This window comes from Centruroides sculpturatus, unplaced genomic scaffold (assembly GCF_000671375.1).
Source record: "Centruroides sculpturatus isolate CEXI.00-Female unplaced genomic scaffold, Cexi_2.0 scaffold48, whole genome shotgun sequence".
In the NCBI taxonomy this organism is placed as follows: Eukaryota; Metazoa; Arthropoda; class Arachnida; order Scorpiones; family Buthidae; genus Centruroides; species Centruroides sculpturatus.
Window position 1 is genome coordinate 1,244,257 of NW_019384294.1, and position 18,019 is coordinate 1,262,275.

The 18,019-nt window shown below is 26.5% G+C and overlaps 1 protein-coding gene across 1 annotated transcript in view; it reads left to right on the top strand.

The window, feature by feature from the left end:
- LOC111619293 (protein polybromo-1-like) overlaps positions 1 to 18,019 on the top strand; it is a 169,674-nt gene that overhangs the window by 72,128 nt on the left and 79,527 nt on the right. The window contains exons 6-11 of the mRNA XM_023361020.1: positions 1,133 to 1,224; positions 3,272 to 3,553; positions 3,671 to 3,740; positions 10,680 to 10,778; positions 16,344 to 16,409; positions 16,703 to 16,867. Of these exons, the coding sequence (XP_023216788.1) occupies positions 1,133 to 1,224; positions 3,272 to 3,553; positions 3,671 to 3,740; positions 10,680 to 10,778; positions 16,344 to 16,409; positions 16,703 to 16,867 (774 nt within the window). The remainder of the gene's footprint in view (positions 1 to 1,132; positions 1,225 to 3,271; positions 3,554 to 3,670; positions 3,741 to 10,679; positions 10,779 to 16,343; positions 16,410 to 16,702; positions 16,868 to 18,019) is intronic.

The window sequence follows — 18,019 nt, forward strand, 5'->3', positions numbered from 1 at the left end:
TTTAATTTCTTTATTTTCTGTTCTAAGATATTAAACAATATCTCAGAACGGGTAAAGTTTAAGAAATGAAATATGGCACTGTAGCTTGCGTATAAAGGGGCATTAATATTACTAAATTTGGTTCGTAATTAAAGGTTGACAGGGTGAAGACATAAAAGTGGTCATGTGTCATATCTCTTAATGAATATTTTACTCGTTATTAGCGTTCAAAATTTAAAAAAATAAAATAAAACTCATCTTTACCTCTCAAAGTAAGCTTTTTTGCCATTTTATAATAGTACAGTAAAACCAATTAAGATGTTCTCACTTAAGATGTTAGAATGTATATGGGGGCATGATTTAGTTCAACCACTTTGACCTAAATAACTGACTGTGTTAAACCATCTGACTCCGATTCTGACCACTCTGACCGCAGAAATTATTAGGCTTCAAACAGGGTGAATGAAATCATGCCCCCACACACAGTATAACATCCACACATATAGAAAAAACCTCAAATCTTTTGCATATCTCAAAATTTCAAGGTGTCCTGAGTCCGAAAATGTAAAAATTTGGGAGGGGTCATTTTTTTACCGAGCGCTACACTTTTCCTCTGTTATATATAACAGCTGGAAAAGTAAAAATTATTGAATACATATTTATATATTACTTAGAGAAGTCTTTTAGCTTTGGAATAAAAAGTTTCTATGCTCTATCTTTATTACAACTCTATTTATTGAATATTTTATTCTGAGGTCACGTGATGACATCAGAATTTCTGGGTCTCTTTCGGTAACAAGTCTGCCCCTAGTCGGAGTCGGAGTCAGATGGTAAGGAAAAGTTGGAGTTGGAGTCGGTAGACTTTTACATGACTCCACAGCCCTGGGAAAAAGGGTCTATATCCTTTCCAGGACTATCTTGAATAATATATATACAAAGTTTCACATAAATTGGTTCAGCTGTCCTCTCATGATACTCGAAAAGACAGACAGACATGAATTCAGTTTTATATATTTAGATGAAAATACTTAGTATTTATCTTTATGATTATTTTAACTTGAGAAAGGAAAATATAACATATAATGTTTTTTTCTTGGGCTTTTTAATTTTGTTTATATTAGTACATAAAAATAAATGCTTAAAATTTGTTTAGGATGCTGCTGCCTTAAGGAAAGTAATAATCAATAAGAAAACAGAGATTGATCAAAGAAGATCTTTACCTGCAAAAATTAGTGAGAGGATAAGGTAAGGGTTATTTTTATCTTGCATTTATCTAAAACTATTATAAAGTGAATAATGTATTACATTTTCTAATAATTTTGATATTTCTCATTATGTCTGTTCTATCTACACCATGTAAAAACTGCTTATAATTATTCTTGTTTGTTTATAGAATTTTTTAAATGTTAAATAAAAATAATGATAGAAATATATTTATAGTTATTAATGATTTTAGATATGCTTGTTTTGTATTATTTCATGCACTGCTAATTTTTATAATGCTAATTATGGGAACAGTCCCATAATTACCATAAAACAAAATATGATTGGTGCCGTAAAACAAAATTTGCCTTGAGTTCTGAAGAACTTTCATGAAAATGATTTTAAAGCATATTTTAAAGATCAGAAAAAACATTAGCATAAGTGTATTGCAGTGGGAGGGGATTACTTTGAAAGAGACAAAATAAATTTTGATGAAAAAATTCAAATTTTGCATTTTATTGAACCATTTCTGATACTTTTTGATCACGTGTATTTCCATCATAACAAACTACTAATATTATTCCATATTTGCAATTAATCAATAACAAGTGTGGAGAGTTTCTATAGAGATTAATAAATTCATGAATTATCCAAACTAATTTAGAAGACAATTTATTCTGATGATACTGAGATTTCAGTTATGTACCACACCTGATAGTCTTCATATGTTAGTTTTATTCTTAAGAAATTTGAATATGGCAACACATCTTGCAAATTACATTTATGACATAGTTTGAATCATACATATTCATCTATCTATGCCAAAAAAGTCAAAATCAACATCAAGCCAGAAGTATATTTCCAATTTTATCTCTTGTACTGATTGAGAATTGAAAACTTATTCACCTTTTACATTTTCATCATCAGATAAAACTAGTGTCAAATATATTCAGTTGTGAGGATAACTATATCATGATACTCTGTTTTCGATATAATTACTCTTTTGATTTGGGTTGCTGAATTTTGATAGACAATGTTTTTATTAAAAATAACATAAACTGGTAATATTTTAAAATTATAGTTTTGTTTAATGCTTATTTCAAAATAAATGTTAAATTTTGAATATAATAATTTCATTCATGTTTNTTATTAAAAATATCTGTGCAAAAATAGGTAACAAATTTTTGCACAGATATTTTTATCACGTTGTGTCATGGCTGCATTGAGGATAACTATATCATGATACTCTGTTTTCGATATAGTTACTCTTTTGATCTAGATTGCTGAATTTTGATAGACAATGTTTTTATTAAAAATAACATAAACTGGTAATATTTTAAAATTATAGTTTTGTTTAATGCTTATTTCAAAATAAATGTTAAATTTTGAATATAATAATTTCATTCATGTTTCCATTTCTGTGATAACATTGTCTTTATAAAATTTGTTTTTTATTTTGGATTAGTGTTTATAAAATTTTAAATTCGGGTCCTTCAATAATACACTTTAAAATAGCTGAGGATGGGAAATGAATAAGTTGATGACCTCTGTTATATATCATATGGCTGTACTTAATTTTCACTCATTCTGCATGGACCAGACCTATATCAGTCAACATTGATAAAGAATGGGTAGTGAAATCCCAGCCATAATTATTTATGATAAATTATGAAAATCCAGATTTAAGTCTGGCATTCCATATTGGTATGTTGATAAATTATTGCATAGCCATTTGGTTAATGAATATAACATTATTGTATATTATTGAAAAAAATTATCTATGTCAAAGACAGAGGTTTTAACTTATGTCAATATGATTTTAATTAAAAAAATAAAGAATCAGAAGACAGACTGTAAAACTAAAGCAAAATCTTGTTGTATTGTTGTTTTAATATAGGGAAATACCTTTTCCACCTAATGGTATTGTAAGTGAACAAGAGTTATTGTATTTTAATTTTCATAGTTTGTGTATAAATAATAAACTCTTATCAGAAATTTTTTTGTTTATTTTAACATTTTGGTTTCTAAATTAATGTTTTTTTAATGTTTATATTAAATGTTTCTTTTTTTACTTTCATTTTATATTTAGAGCTAGAAGAATGGCAAGTGGCCAGAAATGGTCTGCAATTACAGCTGCATTGCAATATGAATCTGATTTTGATGATAGAGGAAGCAACACTCCCTCTTACAGTTCTACTGGAATTGAAAATATGGTTGAGGAAAGTAATGAAGCACAAGATGAAGGAAATGAATCAGGGCCAGATGATGCAGATACAAATCCTCAATGGCAGTTATATGAAACTGTAAAAAATTACCAGAAATCACCAAGTCATTTGTTATCTGAGCCCTTTCAACGGTTACCTTCAAGAAGGTGAATATTAATTTAATAATAATAATAATATGCTAATAAAATAATAATAATTATTAGTTTTAATAGTAATAAGTAGTAATAATTATTAAAATATTGACTCAAAGTTATATTTTACAGATCTTATCCAGACTACTATAAAGAAATTAAACAGCCTATATCTTTATTTAAGATTCGGACTAAAATTAAGGTGAGATTGACAAATTTTTATTTAACTAATGTTTATTTGAAAAAAAAAGCTATGAAAATAAAATGAAAGATTGAGAAAGATAATAATTGTTTCATATTATCATAAAATAATTATATCTGTTTAAAATTTTTACTATTATATTACTATATTTGATAAATAATTATTTATATTATTAAAAGAATATAAAAACTACTTGAAAAAATTTGGTATTCTCTTAGCACATTACCAGCCATGGCTGATGCATGATGTGATTTGATATTATTTGTTTTTTGGTGGCACATGTTATCAGATCATGCGGAAATCTGCTGTATCATTGTTTAAACCATTGTGAAATGCCAATTGCACAGTGCTATTAAAAAACATTAATATTAATGCTAATTGTTTTTATTTTTTATAATTTTATATTGATTGTAGCTATCTGTTTGTTCAGGTTTGGTTGAAGAGATCTTATGGAGCAAAATGCATGCAGAAATAAAGTTGCATTTTAAGTAAAGAAGTGTCATATTTATATCCTCAATGTGATAAGGCTCTGATATCTCTACTACACAGAGTATGAGATTCCTTTAGTGAAAACTTTTTTAGAGACCTCTTACCAAATGAAAATCATCTGCAATCTGAATAGTACAGACTTAAAGTAAAATCAACTTTGCCTGTTTTCTGCACAAATGAATGATAAAACATGAACCTACAATACAGTTGCAACTATATGCAAAGCAAACCATTGCCAGATCTTTGTGTTGTACATTGGCCATGATGAGCAATATAATAGGAGATTACCAAAGATATTAGATAAACTTGTAATGTTAAATGTTTGGATCAGATACTTTTTAAGATATGAAATTAATTCTGATTTCTATTTGTTAATATAATTTTGTTAGATTGTTGAATTAATTAATGTCTGTAAGCAGAGAAAATTTAATATTTTATTATATATTTTAGGCTCAAAGACTGAAAACACTCATTGAGTGAAAAAATCAACCACCACACATTCTGTGGCACTTTCAAAAATGCATGTGTGTTTTAACATATTCAATAAGACCACAAAGCAAAATTTGTGTCAAGATTCATTTAATAGTCAACCAAAACATGATCTGGCAATATGAAAATGTCACAACATGTTGTGGTTGCTTATTAATACACCCATGATACAATGTGATAAAAATATGTGTGTAAAAATAAGTAACAGATTTCTTTATTATATCTAAATTGAGAATTATACTAAAAATGAACAGTTAGTCTCATTAATCTTATGTCTAAGCCTTAAATTTCTAAGATAGAAACTTCTATTTATCATTATTTTTTACTAACTTTAATATAAAAATTTGTTTGGATTGATCTCTTTGTGGGAGTGTTATTATTGAAAACAAATTTGCAATCAATTGATAAAGTGACTTACAAATAAATTTCTTTATTTGAATTAAATTTATTTGACTTAAATTTATAATACTTTTTGTAGATATCTAGGATTTAAAGTATCATATATAAGTAACAAGGATTTATAGACAAAACAATTGACAACAAATTGTCTTCTTGACTGTGAACTATAAAAGAAAATGAAGAGTTACATTTATTTACTATTGTTCTTTTAGTCATATAATGTTTTGTGACAGGAACTTTCATTAATGAGTATTTTTCTAATAATAAACATTGTTCAGAATTAGTACTTTTGTGGAAATTACAGTCAAATTTCAGTTTGAATGCCTCACTTTTTGAATAATTAAGTTTACAAACAGAATTTTGAACTCATAATTGCACTGGTTGCTGAACAAGCTACTTGGAAAGAGCCAGCCACAGATTAGAGACACATAGATGATCAACATAGAAAGTATAGGTAGTTAAAGAAAGTTGATGGCTTGACCAATTAACAACAGGACTATTGATTCAGAAGTTAATTGTGCCGAGATCATCTTGCATCATTAGATGTCACATCACAAATCATTAATGACATTTCTATTTAAATTAGATTTCAATCTGCGTGCAGAAAGATACTATTTCAGTTTTTGGTACATGCTGCAGTTGAATCAAAATCAAATTAATAAAAACTGCATTAATTGACATTCACATAATATAAATGGCATCCAAGAATTCATGTTTAAAGGTGCTTTAATCAAATTAAATAACAAAAATTTGTTAATGTATTATAATATTGCATTTATAGGCATTTTATGCATAAAATACAACTAAAAAGGTAAAAAAAGGCTATGTTTTGGGAATCCATTTTATATTTTTTCTTATGAGAAAATTGTTTCAGTTTTAGAACACATTGGTGTTTGAACAACTTTTAGGAACAAATTATATTCAAAAACCAAGGTTTGATTGTATACATAAGTTATTTATTAAAAATATCTGTGCATGAATAAGTAACAAATTTTTGCACAGATATTTTTATCACATTGTGTCATGGCTGCATTAATAAGCATCACAATGTGTTGTGACACTTTCACATTGGCAGGTTATGTTTTGATTGATTTATTAAAAGAATCTCTATATGAATTTTGCTTAGTGGTCTTATTGAATATGTCAAAATGCATTATGCACATTTTTGAAAATGCACAAAATGTTCAACAGTAACATGGAATTCATGTTGTTGCTGAATCTGAGAAGCCAGAATGTGATGTAGTCGGGTTTTTGCTCAATGAGCTTTTTACAGTCTGTGACTCTAACATATATAATGAATAATGATTTTTAAGAATTAATATTCTTTAATATCTTTACATTGCAAAATTCTTGACTTTATATTGTAAAAATAGAAATTTGCATTGCTTTTTCAGTTAGTCAAATGTTTTATTATGAGTAAAAATGTTTTCAGCCTTTTACTTCAGTTGTAGGAATGGAATATTGCATAGTATAGAATTAAATAACAGTTTAAATTATCACATAATATAAATATTAAAATACTACTAAAAATTAATATAAATAGTTACAAAAAAGGAATAAAATATTAACAAATATGCAATTTAAGTTTTTTATTTGATCAACAATTCCTTATACATCATTAATGCACTGTCTAAAACTGAGAAGAATAAAGATGATATTTCAAAAGTTTTTGAAATTTCCTTCAGTTAGAATACAAACAGCCATGGCTCTAGTAGGAATTTGATTTGTCATATGATAGGCTGAAATATTATATCATTTAAAAGTGTAACAGATTATTTAGACATAATTTTATCCAACTTTTATTTTATAATAGATCAAAGTTTTTCTAGGCAAGAGATGAGTATTCTAATAGCTATCCAAATTTGGGAGATTTAATCAAAGTAGTAGTTAAATGGAATAGAGTTGTTGCTAAATATAGAGCTAATATAAAATTACCCAGATATGTTAATAACTTACTTATTATATGGAAGGATGAGCAATGTATAAATGCCTATTTGAAAGATATTAACCTGTTCCCCAATATTCCTGAAATGTTTCGGGCTGAAACATGATGACCTTGACAAGTTGATCCAAGATATCTCATTTCAGCATCGGAATGTTTTTGAAACTAGATGTTGCTAGTTGTTATAATTTTTATATTAAAAGTAACTTCTGAAATATAATGTTTTTTTGGTTTTATATTTATTAATATGTCTATTTTGTTTGTGCAAAATAAAAAAGTAATTTCGGACAGTAAAATAGCCACTATTATTTTTTTCAAAAATGTGTAATTTTCGTTAGGCTTAACATCGACAAAAATTCAACATGGTGTGACACACAACAGAAAATATTTCAACATGGGATAGGTTAACAATATGGTGTCAAGATCTGGTATTAATCAATTGATGTATCAAGCTTGATGTTGACCAAATTAGCAACTCTATTGTTATTATCTATTGTTATTATCAGAGAAACAAAACTGGGACGTATATCTGCTAAATTGAAAGTAGTAAGATTGAAAACAACTTATGTAGAACAGGTTACACTAGTAGTAACTTGGAGAAATACATTTAAACATAAATAAAGTAGTTTAATACATAATAGGCTTAATTTTACATTAGCATACTTTGCCAAACAGGAAGATGCCAAAATTTTGGAGAATGAAACTAAAGTTGTAAAAAAGTTCACCTCTTTTTTACAATACTTACAGTACATTATAGTAGAACAGGTAGAGATATTTAAGCAAAATTCTATGGGAGTGTGTTTATATGCCAGGGATGTGGACAAACTTTTCTCTACATAGAAATTTACCTAAATTCATAATTTGTGAACATGGTATCTGTTTAATAAATTTTATATTTAATGCATTTTGTTATATTTAACTTTTATGTAAACCAGGGGTGTCCAACCTTTTTGTTTCTCTGGGCCGCATTGGAAGAAGTCAAGGAGTTTTGGGCCACAAGTATATATAATATATACTTGTGGCCCAATATACAAGTATATTTAAGGATTAACATGTCTAGATTATAATAATAAGTATTAAAACTTTATCACGAAAAAGGATATTTTAAAAAATTACTTCTACAGACACTTTCAATTTTTACTTAGAAATAGATAAATTCATTTATTATAAAAGAGACTAAAGAAAATTTATTTGAAAAACACAAATATTTGTTTTATTTGGGTCTCTAATTAATAAAAAGCGACGAAACGACATTTTAAAGTGCATTTTTATTCAATTAATATAGTTACAAATAATATGTAGCCGAAAAAGTAGCCAAAGCGCCAAATTATATTTTTTACGTCAAGCAAAAAAAAAGTAGCCAAATTTGGTGCAATGTAGCCTAATCTTGCAACGTTGGAAGAAATGCTAAATAAAGCTGGAGTTGTGAATCAAAGGATTAAAGACCCAAGTGCGGGAAAAAGAGGCTAAAGACAAAAGATAAAGAAGTGAAAAAGGTTGAAAAATTACGGGTCCATATTTGATTAACAGAAGATCTATTTAACGTTTCTCACTACTACATCTTTTGTCCTTTCACATCTTTCCCTCCTTTTCCCAAATTTGGGTCTATAATCCTTTGAGTCACAACTCCAGGTAAATTTAGTAATCCTTTTGCATTCACACATCTCCAAGTATTTGAAAATATTTTCTTTCCACTCAAAAATAAAATATGAATAAAGGTTTACGGCTTTGTGAAACATCTTTTTTTTTAGTTTATGCCGTTAAAATAAATAAATAATAAAAAATTAAAACATTTGTCAGTTTTGTTTACATGTTTATTGGGCCGCATTGGAACTTGCCTTGGGCCGCATGCGGCCCGCGGGCCGCGGGTTGGACACCCCTGATGTAAACTGTTTACATAAAAGAAAAAAAATCATTTGCTGAGAAAATTAGGTCAACTTTAGTTAAAATACTATACTATAGAAGAAAGTGACAACAATAACCATCTTTTAAACCATAAAAGGAATATATTTTAGATTGCATCATGTCATCTTTGTAACTATGAATGAATTTATATGAGCAAGATGTAGCAAAAACTATACAATATAAATGAATGAATCATATAACAAAAAGAAGTTAAATAGAAGTTAAATGTACTCATAATAAATAGGACAGCATTAAATTAATATATGTAAATAAACAATTGACAAATTAGTATAATAAATTAGTTATTGATAATTTGTAGTTTAGAATTTGGCTAATTTTTAACATAATGACAGATTCTAAAGAGCTTAAATTTTTGTTTTGGACTTTATTAAAATAAGTAACAAGAATTCTTAAAAATTTTTTGTAATAGAATAATAATAGATGTTTTTTTTTATAAATGATTTATTATATTTAATTAATCTTGCATATAATTAAATTTATGTAAAGTGTTTAGTTGTTACAAGTTTTCTAAATTTTAGAATAATATAACAAAATTTAGACATTTTTTTTAATTGAACATTTTATCAAAATGAAGAAAATAATTGGTTTTTGTAAAAATAATGGAAAATTTATGATTCTAGTTTTTTTTTCATTTCTTATGTAACAGTAGATTTTCATATGTAGTAGACTCAAAAATAAACCAAATTGTTAAAATTCTTTAGTAATGACTATAATTGTGAGTGCATGGATGTTCAAACATTTTCTTAAAGATATAACCCTTGTACAACATGTCTGTATTCAGATGGATTAGAACACAAAATGCTAAAGTATTAGAGCAAATAGGTATGCACTTTTGGAATTCTGAAATGAATATCATAAACAACAAATTAACATTAAATTCTGCATCAAAGTCGGTAAAAACTTTACCAAGACATTTAACTTGCTTAAGAAAGAATAAGATAAAACACTATGTTGCATACACAAGTGTATAAATAATGTATTTTAAAGGTTATGAACTTTGAGGTTTGGACTTTATTAAAATAAGTAACAAGAATTTTTAAAAATTTGTTGTTATCTAAAATTTGTTATAAAATTTTAACAAATTGACCTTTAAAATACTCTGTTGTACTGCTTGTGTATCTGGATGCTGATCATTTTCTGTTGATTCACAACAGAGAATGATTCCTGTTCATGCTGATGAGCATCAGAAAAAAATGAATAAATGACTTTTTGAGTTTTTGAAGAGATCATAGATAATCACTAGGCAATATGGTTGACATTTGGAATTTCACGTGTCTTTGTAATTCTTCAGAATGAGTTGAAAATGTATCATATTTGTTTTGCTGTTCTGATGAAGCTGCAATGATTGCATTCAAGGAGCTAATGTAGAATGGGCTGTGAAACTGTTTTAATTAGTGGTAAGAATGTTGGCATATAGCTACATTCTTACCACTATATAGCTATAGAAGATGTTTTTATTAAAAATAGTCTTCTGTAAATATTTTTAATATAATTTATATTATGTCAATAATGTTTATAATTCAGTTTATATTAACATAATATAAACTGAACTTATATTATGTTAATAACATAAGTTCAGTTTATTTTTGACTCTACTACATACATATATTAAATGCTGAAATAATAATTAAAATGCATTAAAATTTTTATTAGTTCTTTTGTAAATATTTCATTTATATATTATTCTTTTATAGACGGGACAATACAATAGTACTATGGATGTAGTAGATGACATGAACTTAATGTTTGAAAATGCTAGGAAATATAACAGACCTGAATCTAAGATCTATAAGGTAACTTTTTAAGTATAAGATGAAATTTGAATTTAATTTAGTTTTATCATTTGTAATTTATAGTCTAATAAGAAATTAAATTTTATATTTAATGAATTTATTACTACTCAGTATATTTAATAGAATTCAAGCTAGAATAAAATTTAAGTACTTGAAAAAATACATCTTTGAGTACAATTCTGTTCTCGTTTTTCTTTCAGGCAAACATTTTCAGCTCTTTTGATAAAAACTACTTTGAATCTGTCAAAGATTCTAAATGTCAATGTTCTATTTTGGAATTTCTGCTCATGCAATGACTTGTCTTCTAAGATTTAAAAAATTTTTTAAATATTGAAAACGATGTAACAGTGTTTTCTTTGACTATGTATTTTCTATTGTTCTGGGATATGTGATAGTTTATGTATTGACTTGTTATTTGTAAAATTATATCTATTGAGACCATAGTAGAAAATTCTTATTTGGGTTCTCATAAAACAATTTCCAGACAGCAGAGAAAGTTTTAGTCTTTTTGGTTTATGCAAACTCCTTCTAAGGAGGCTTTATAAATAAATATATAAAGCTTTGTTTTATGAGAAGAAAATAAGAATTCTCTATTGCGGTCCCACAAGATATAATTTTACAAATATGAAGTCACAACACAAATCATCACATATCCCAGAACATTAGAAAGTACAGTACATGGCCACAGAAAATGCTGTTACCTCATTTTCAGTATGTTAAAAATTTCAGAAGATACATCATTGCATGAGCAGACATTCCAATATAGAACATTGACATTTAGAATCTTTGACAGATTCAAAGTAGTTTTTATCAAAGGAGCTTAAAATGCTTGTATGAAAGAAAAATGAGAATGGTATCGTATTCAAAGATGAGTTTTTTAAGTATTTAATCACTATATGTTTTAACATTGAAACAATTTGAGTTTGAAATATGTTTATTTGCTTGTGCCAGTAAATATAGGTGGTGTATGAGTCGACCAAATTGGCTGCCACAAAGGGTATAGCATGCGTGGCAACATATGAGAGTTACATGTGTGTGTTGTCTTTTTAATATCTTTCTCTCTGTAGTCAAAACGTTTTATCCATATTTGTGTCCGACATTAATCCTAGTTGATTTCGTAGTTGTTTAAGTCATGATGATTACACTTTGTGACATTTTAGAATATGTGGGTGATCGAAAAAGATGTCTTATAAGGAGAGGAAATGCTAAAACATAACTTCATATCTATCCATCTCTTAGCAACTAATTCACTTCAGTTTCACCAACACAAAATTCTTTTATTTTTACAAACGTTTTCAATTTTGTTCAGCTTCGTTTTCTATGTTTTATTTGTTTATTTAATATACACACTTCTTTAAATTTATTTTAAAGTTAGTATTAAAAAATGGAACGTTCCATTTTGGAACATTTATAATATCAAACCTGACGAGGGCCTATATTAAATAGGTTGAAAACGTTTGTAAAAAATAAAAGAATTTTAAACTCAGAAAAATTAGGTCTTGGTGAAACTGAAGTGATAACTTCAGTTTTATTTCCCACTTTTTTCGTAGTAATTTAAATTTTTGGGAATGTGCGCATATGTACTGAGTTTGATGAACCTTTAGACTTACATCCAAATTCACAGCAATACTTATTATTTACCATTGTAGGTTGAACACTTTCTAATTCTAACAGACCACAGACTTTATACCCATAGCAGCTGCCATTACGTAGTTTGCACTAATACCGCTAGATGTCAGATCTATCGTTGGCACAAGCAAATTGTAATAGAAAAGATATTAACTAATTTTGTTTTTTCTTAGTCTGAGATAGGTTTGGATTAAACAGAAGTCATGTATCAAAATAATATAAACTTTGTATATATATGGCACTTGATCTATATCATTTTGTTTGAAATATTCAAATTATTTTGAATGACAGTAAACAGTAATTTAAAAAAAAACTGCTAAAAATAGAATTAAAAAAAAATTGTTTTATTCACTTTATCCATTGATTTGCTAGCTCAAAATTTCAGAGAATTGTAGTTGATATGCAGTTTTTGCAGAATTTCATGTTAAATTTTTCATCATTTATGGTTCTATTTACCATCTACTTTTAGTAAATATTTATTATATTAATAAATATTTTGTTGTTTTATTTTTATGAATTAAACACTAATGCTAACAATTGTAAAGAAGTCAGTTTATTAAAAATGGTTAAACATTATTTGAAATTCAAAAACATCTCATATTAAGATTCATTCCTGCTTTTTGTAATGCATTTCAAGAAATGTTTAATCACTTTTAATAAACTGACTTCTTTACAACTGTTAGCATTAGTATGTATTCTTAAATTATGGAATAATTGTAGACAAAGAAGTTTTAAAAGATTAAAAAAAAATAGTATTTTAATAATTTATTGATTTAAAAGTTTACTTAATAAATAATATCTTCAATGTTTTATTAAAGTTTTAGTTAATAATTTAAATATAATTTTTCTGAATTTGATCATTTATACTTCAGTTATAAATATTTATTTGATGATTAACATTTGAGTACAAAAGTAGATAGATATTAGAAATTGTATTGAGTTATATTTTTCAAGTGTCTAAATTTGCATATTTTATTTTTAAACTAAGAAGACAAACAGTTTATTACAATTCATAGTTTGGACCAATTTATCAGGTTTATTTTTAAAACACAACTACTATTGCTATTAGAAGAAATGTTTCAAACACATATGCATATATGGAATTTTAATAAATTTTTAATAAAGATTAGAATTATATACTGATTTCGAGAATATTAATTCTAGAAAAATGTTACAACTATTGTTTAATAATTATGGTAATAAAGTACACTGAATTGATAAACGTCATGGAATAGTAACCTAATATTGAGTAGGCTCTCCTCTTGAATGCAGTTCACCACAAAATTAGGCATGTATACCATGCCTAATTTTGTACTTGGTAGCAGTCAGAAATAATAGTTGACCATGAAGGTAGAAATACATGTCACAACTGTATAAAATTGATGGATGGAGATGCAAGGCATATATCATTGTTTCTACCATATGTTCAGTGATGATGTAGGAGGTAAACCATAATGCATAAATCAGATGTGTGTTCCTGGATCTTTCCCTAATAACTGCAGACCTGGTTTTTCAGCAAGACAATGCTTGCTGAAAAACCCCATTGATGTTAGGTTACACAATTGTCATGAAAGCTTATAAAACAAGATAAAAAAAATTGTGATGTTATTTCTTGTTTAGTGAAAATGAAGTCTCTGTAAATTAACTTTTCTATGTCAATGAATAAAATGTTTACTTCTTTATATTAATTTTCAAATAGAATTATATTTGTTATATTTGAAATGTAATAAACATGAGTGCCTGAGGACATTGTCTATAACATTAACAATTAAAAAAACACTGTAACTATGCTACCCAACTTCATATCAGACTTGTCTTTTTTGTTCATCTGCAGTAATGTCTGAAGCTTATTCACTTGTGTTGATACAGTATATAAGTAGGAGCAAAAATATCTGAAAATAAATATGAAGAGATAAAAATTTTATATAATGTCATACAATAGTTAAATCTACAGAGACTTTGTTTCATTAAACAGGAAATGGTGGCACGTTTTTTAATCTTATAAGCTTTGAGAAACAACAATAGTAATAATAATTCTAATGATATTGTAAAATAATAAAATAATTTTGTTACACATAAAAAACAAAACTAAAAGTGCAAAGATGCAAACCTACATTGAGCAGTTCCTATGCCTAGCATTTTATCCACTAGATTGTCTCAATTACAAGAAGTGTAACTTCTAAAAAACTTATAAGCTGCATACACAATTTTCAGAGGCCTATTTTATGGAAATACTTGAGAAGTGGGACCTATTATTTGGACAAGGATCTCTTTGTATTTAGAGCTATGTGCTTATCAAGTTTCATTCGAATTGGAGAGGTGAATGTCTAGCCATCTTCTTGTTAGTGGAATATCAACCTCTCACAGCAACATCTGTTGGGGAGCTGGTAACAATCCCAGCTCATGATAACTTGTGTATTTCTTGATTACTGGCTACTTATAACTTTTGTCACTTTAGTGTAAATAATATCTTTTAAGTACTTCTTCATCCTATTATTATTGTTTTATATTATGATTGAAATGTTAAAGTTTAGTTAATATAATTTTTTTTTTTTCATTTTCAGTCCTTATTTTATGATTTTGAATTTCAAAAATTCAAATATACTTTTAGTATTAATTCAATAAATTATTTTTGATTTAATTAATTTATAGTACATCAATATAAAATAATCATATTTATTCTTATTATTATACTTAAAACATTTTATAAATTATGTAAACAATGTAATTGAATCTTAATTTGTAAACAACAATTCTAATGACAAATGGTAATGAACAAATTTTGTTGCATTATTTAAACTGAAGAAATATTAAATTAGCTTTTGATGTGTTAAGAGTGTCAATGTCAAACTTTATTTGATAAAATAAACTGATTTATTGTATATATATATATATNTACTGCTTTAGTTTTAATTTGAGTAAATTTCTTACTAGAAAAGAGATAGTGATTTCTCAATTTACATGACTTATTGTATAATGAAGAAATAATAATGATAAAAATGTTAGAAATCAAATATCTGAATATTAAAAATATAAATATGTAGTACAGAAAAACTCAGAAGTGAAGCAGGAAACATTTTTTAACCAATTTATTATTAAAATGTTTCATTGTATTAGTGAATATACTTTCAGTGCTGTATTTTTTTTAAAACAACTCTTACTTGTGATAAAAATAATACTTTGACCTAATTATTCTTGTTCCTGATATTGGTGCTTCCTGTTTCATGTTATAGATTTAGCAGTATTTTTTTTTTACATTATGTGTCTACTGCAAAAGCAAATTAATAAATCAACTACTACTGATAATATTATTATCTACTCTTTTTTTCATTTCTAATGTTGATAATTGATACTTTGCATCTCTTTTCATTATGTAAAACTTGAATCATGTAAATGATCTTTATAAATAAAATATTTGATGCTTAAATTTCTTAAGTTGTTCCAAATAAGTTTATTTATCAGTTAAAGATTGGCATTTATACTCTTAGAAATCAATAAACAATCTTTCTGACTTGTTCAAACATCACTTTATACAGTTAAAGGTTTTACTAGTTATAATTAAATAATTATAATTTAAATATTTACTAAAAAAATACTAATTGGTCCAAACAATGATTTAATAATAACAAAATGAGCAAATGCTCTAAGATATAATACAGTTACATTTGTTCTTATTTATTGTAACAGAAAAATCTCTGCTTATAATTAATATTATCAAATTCAGAAATTTTATTATATATATTTATAAAAGTAAATTATTTAAATATAACATTGAATATATATTATTGTTAGTAGCGATATAATTCGCTTCTATGATAAATGGCATTTTTCTTTCGTTTTTTTGTGATGAGTATTTGTTTGCTTGCATGAGTAATGTGTGTTCTGGTTTCCTTGCATGCACAAGTAAACAGTTTGACCTTTTCTTTTGTCCTCCAGGATGCTGTGAAGCTCCAAAAAATTATGCAGTCCAAAGCCAGGGAGCTGATTAACTTGCACATGAAGGTATTTTTCTCCTCTGCTTGCTCTATCTTGCTTCTTCTGTAAAAGCTGCTATTGCCTGAGTTATAAACTTAATCTTGTAGGAATGAAAATCACAAATTTCTCTAACATTTTGATTGCTGTATAGTCTCTTATCAAAGATATTTATAATATCAATAGACTATATATTTACAGCAAATTTTTTCTTTTTTTTTTAATGTATTTATATATATATTAAATAAATAAAATTATTTTAAATTCTACATAGTGTGTAATAAATCCTAATATATATATAATGTTTCTGTTAATGAAATTAGGATTCAGATAGTGATGATGATGATGAACGTACACCAAAACGTAAAGGAAAAAAAGGTCTATTTGGTAGTCTCTGGGGTGATACGAAAAGAAGAAGAACTTTTGACTTTGAATTTTCAATGAAGAAACGAATGAAATATCTATATAAGAGTCTTATTGATTATACTGTAAGTTAATTATTTTTATATAGTATAATATAAAGCACATAAATTTAAATTATGAAATTATTTTACTCTTTTTTCTTAATATTTAAAAAATTCATTGTAATTGTAACATTGACTTTGAAATAGTGATATTTTTCTTCAATTCTACAATTATAACAATTTAAATTTGGAATTACAATAAACTTTTGCTAATTTGTACTAATAGAGACTAAATAATGAATGTTGTCTGAGTTAGAGGTGTGTTTTCTTCAATGACATGGAAAATGAGAAGGTGGCTATATAGTATTGTAATTTATTATAATTGTCTATAAAGAAAAGTTTTACTGAGCTGAGTTATACTGCTGAATTTATTATTTCCAGGAAATGAGCTCATTGAATTTTGTGACAGTATACCATACATCAATGTATTGTCTTTAGTAACTTATTGAATACAGTAATATAAAGGTATTTGCAAAGACTTTTGGATATTAAAAACACTCATTAATTATAATTTTTGCTGTTATCAAGAAATTTTAAATTACTGTACAATTTTTTGAAAAAATTTTTTTGAATTATGCAGTCTGATTTGTCAGGCTCCAAGTAAGAATTTACAGTATATTATAAAGTTTTGAGCTTAGAGTAGATAGTTTAGTAAGAGAGATAAATTCTTGCATTAGTAATAAAATTTTGAAAAATTAATAAACCAAATTGTTTTATTTTATTTAAGACTAGGCATTTCAAATTATTTGGAGTTAAAAATGCTTTTATCATTCTGATTTCATTAAATAAAGAAGAAAATTTTTTATAAAGTTCAAAATTGAATCTTTCTTATTCTAGGATGCCAGTACCAGTAAGATTCAATTTTGAAAAAATCTACCTGAAGTAGGTCTTAGTTATAGACTGAAAATGTAACAGTCTTATCACTTACAGTGGTACCTCAGGATATGAATGCCCCAGCATACGAAATTTTCAGGATACAACATGAAATTCGAACATACAGTCGACCCCCCTATAAGATATAGATACGTTCCAATTTATTAGGAATCCGATTTCTTACAAGTCGTTCCAATCACAGCCCGACACGTGTCAAGTTTACGGACTACGGCTGATTGAAAGGTTTTCTTCCATAAAATTAATCGATTCTACACTAATCCGACTCAACATTTCCAAAATACG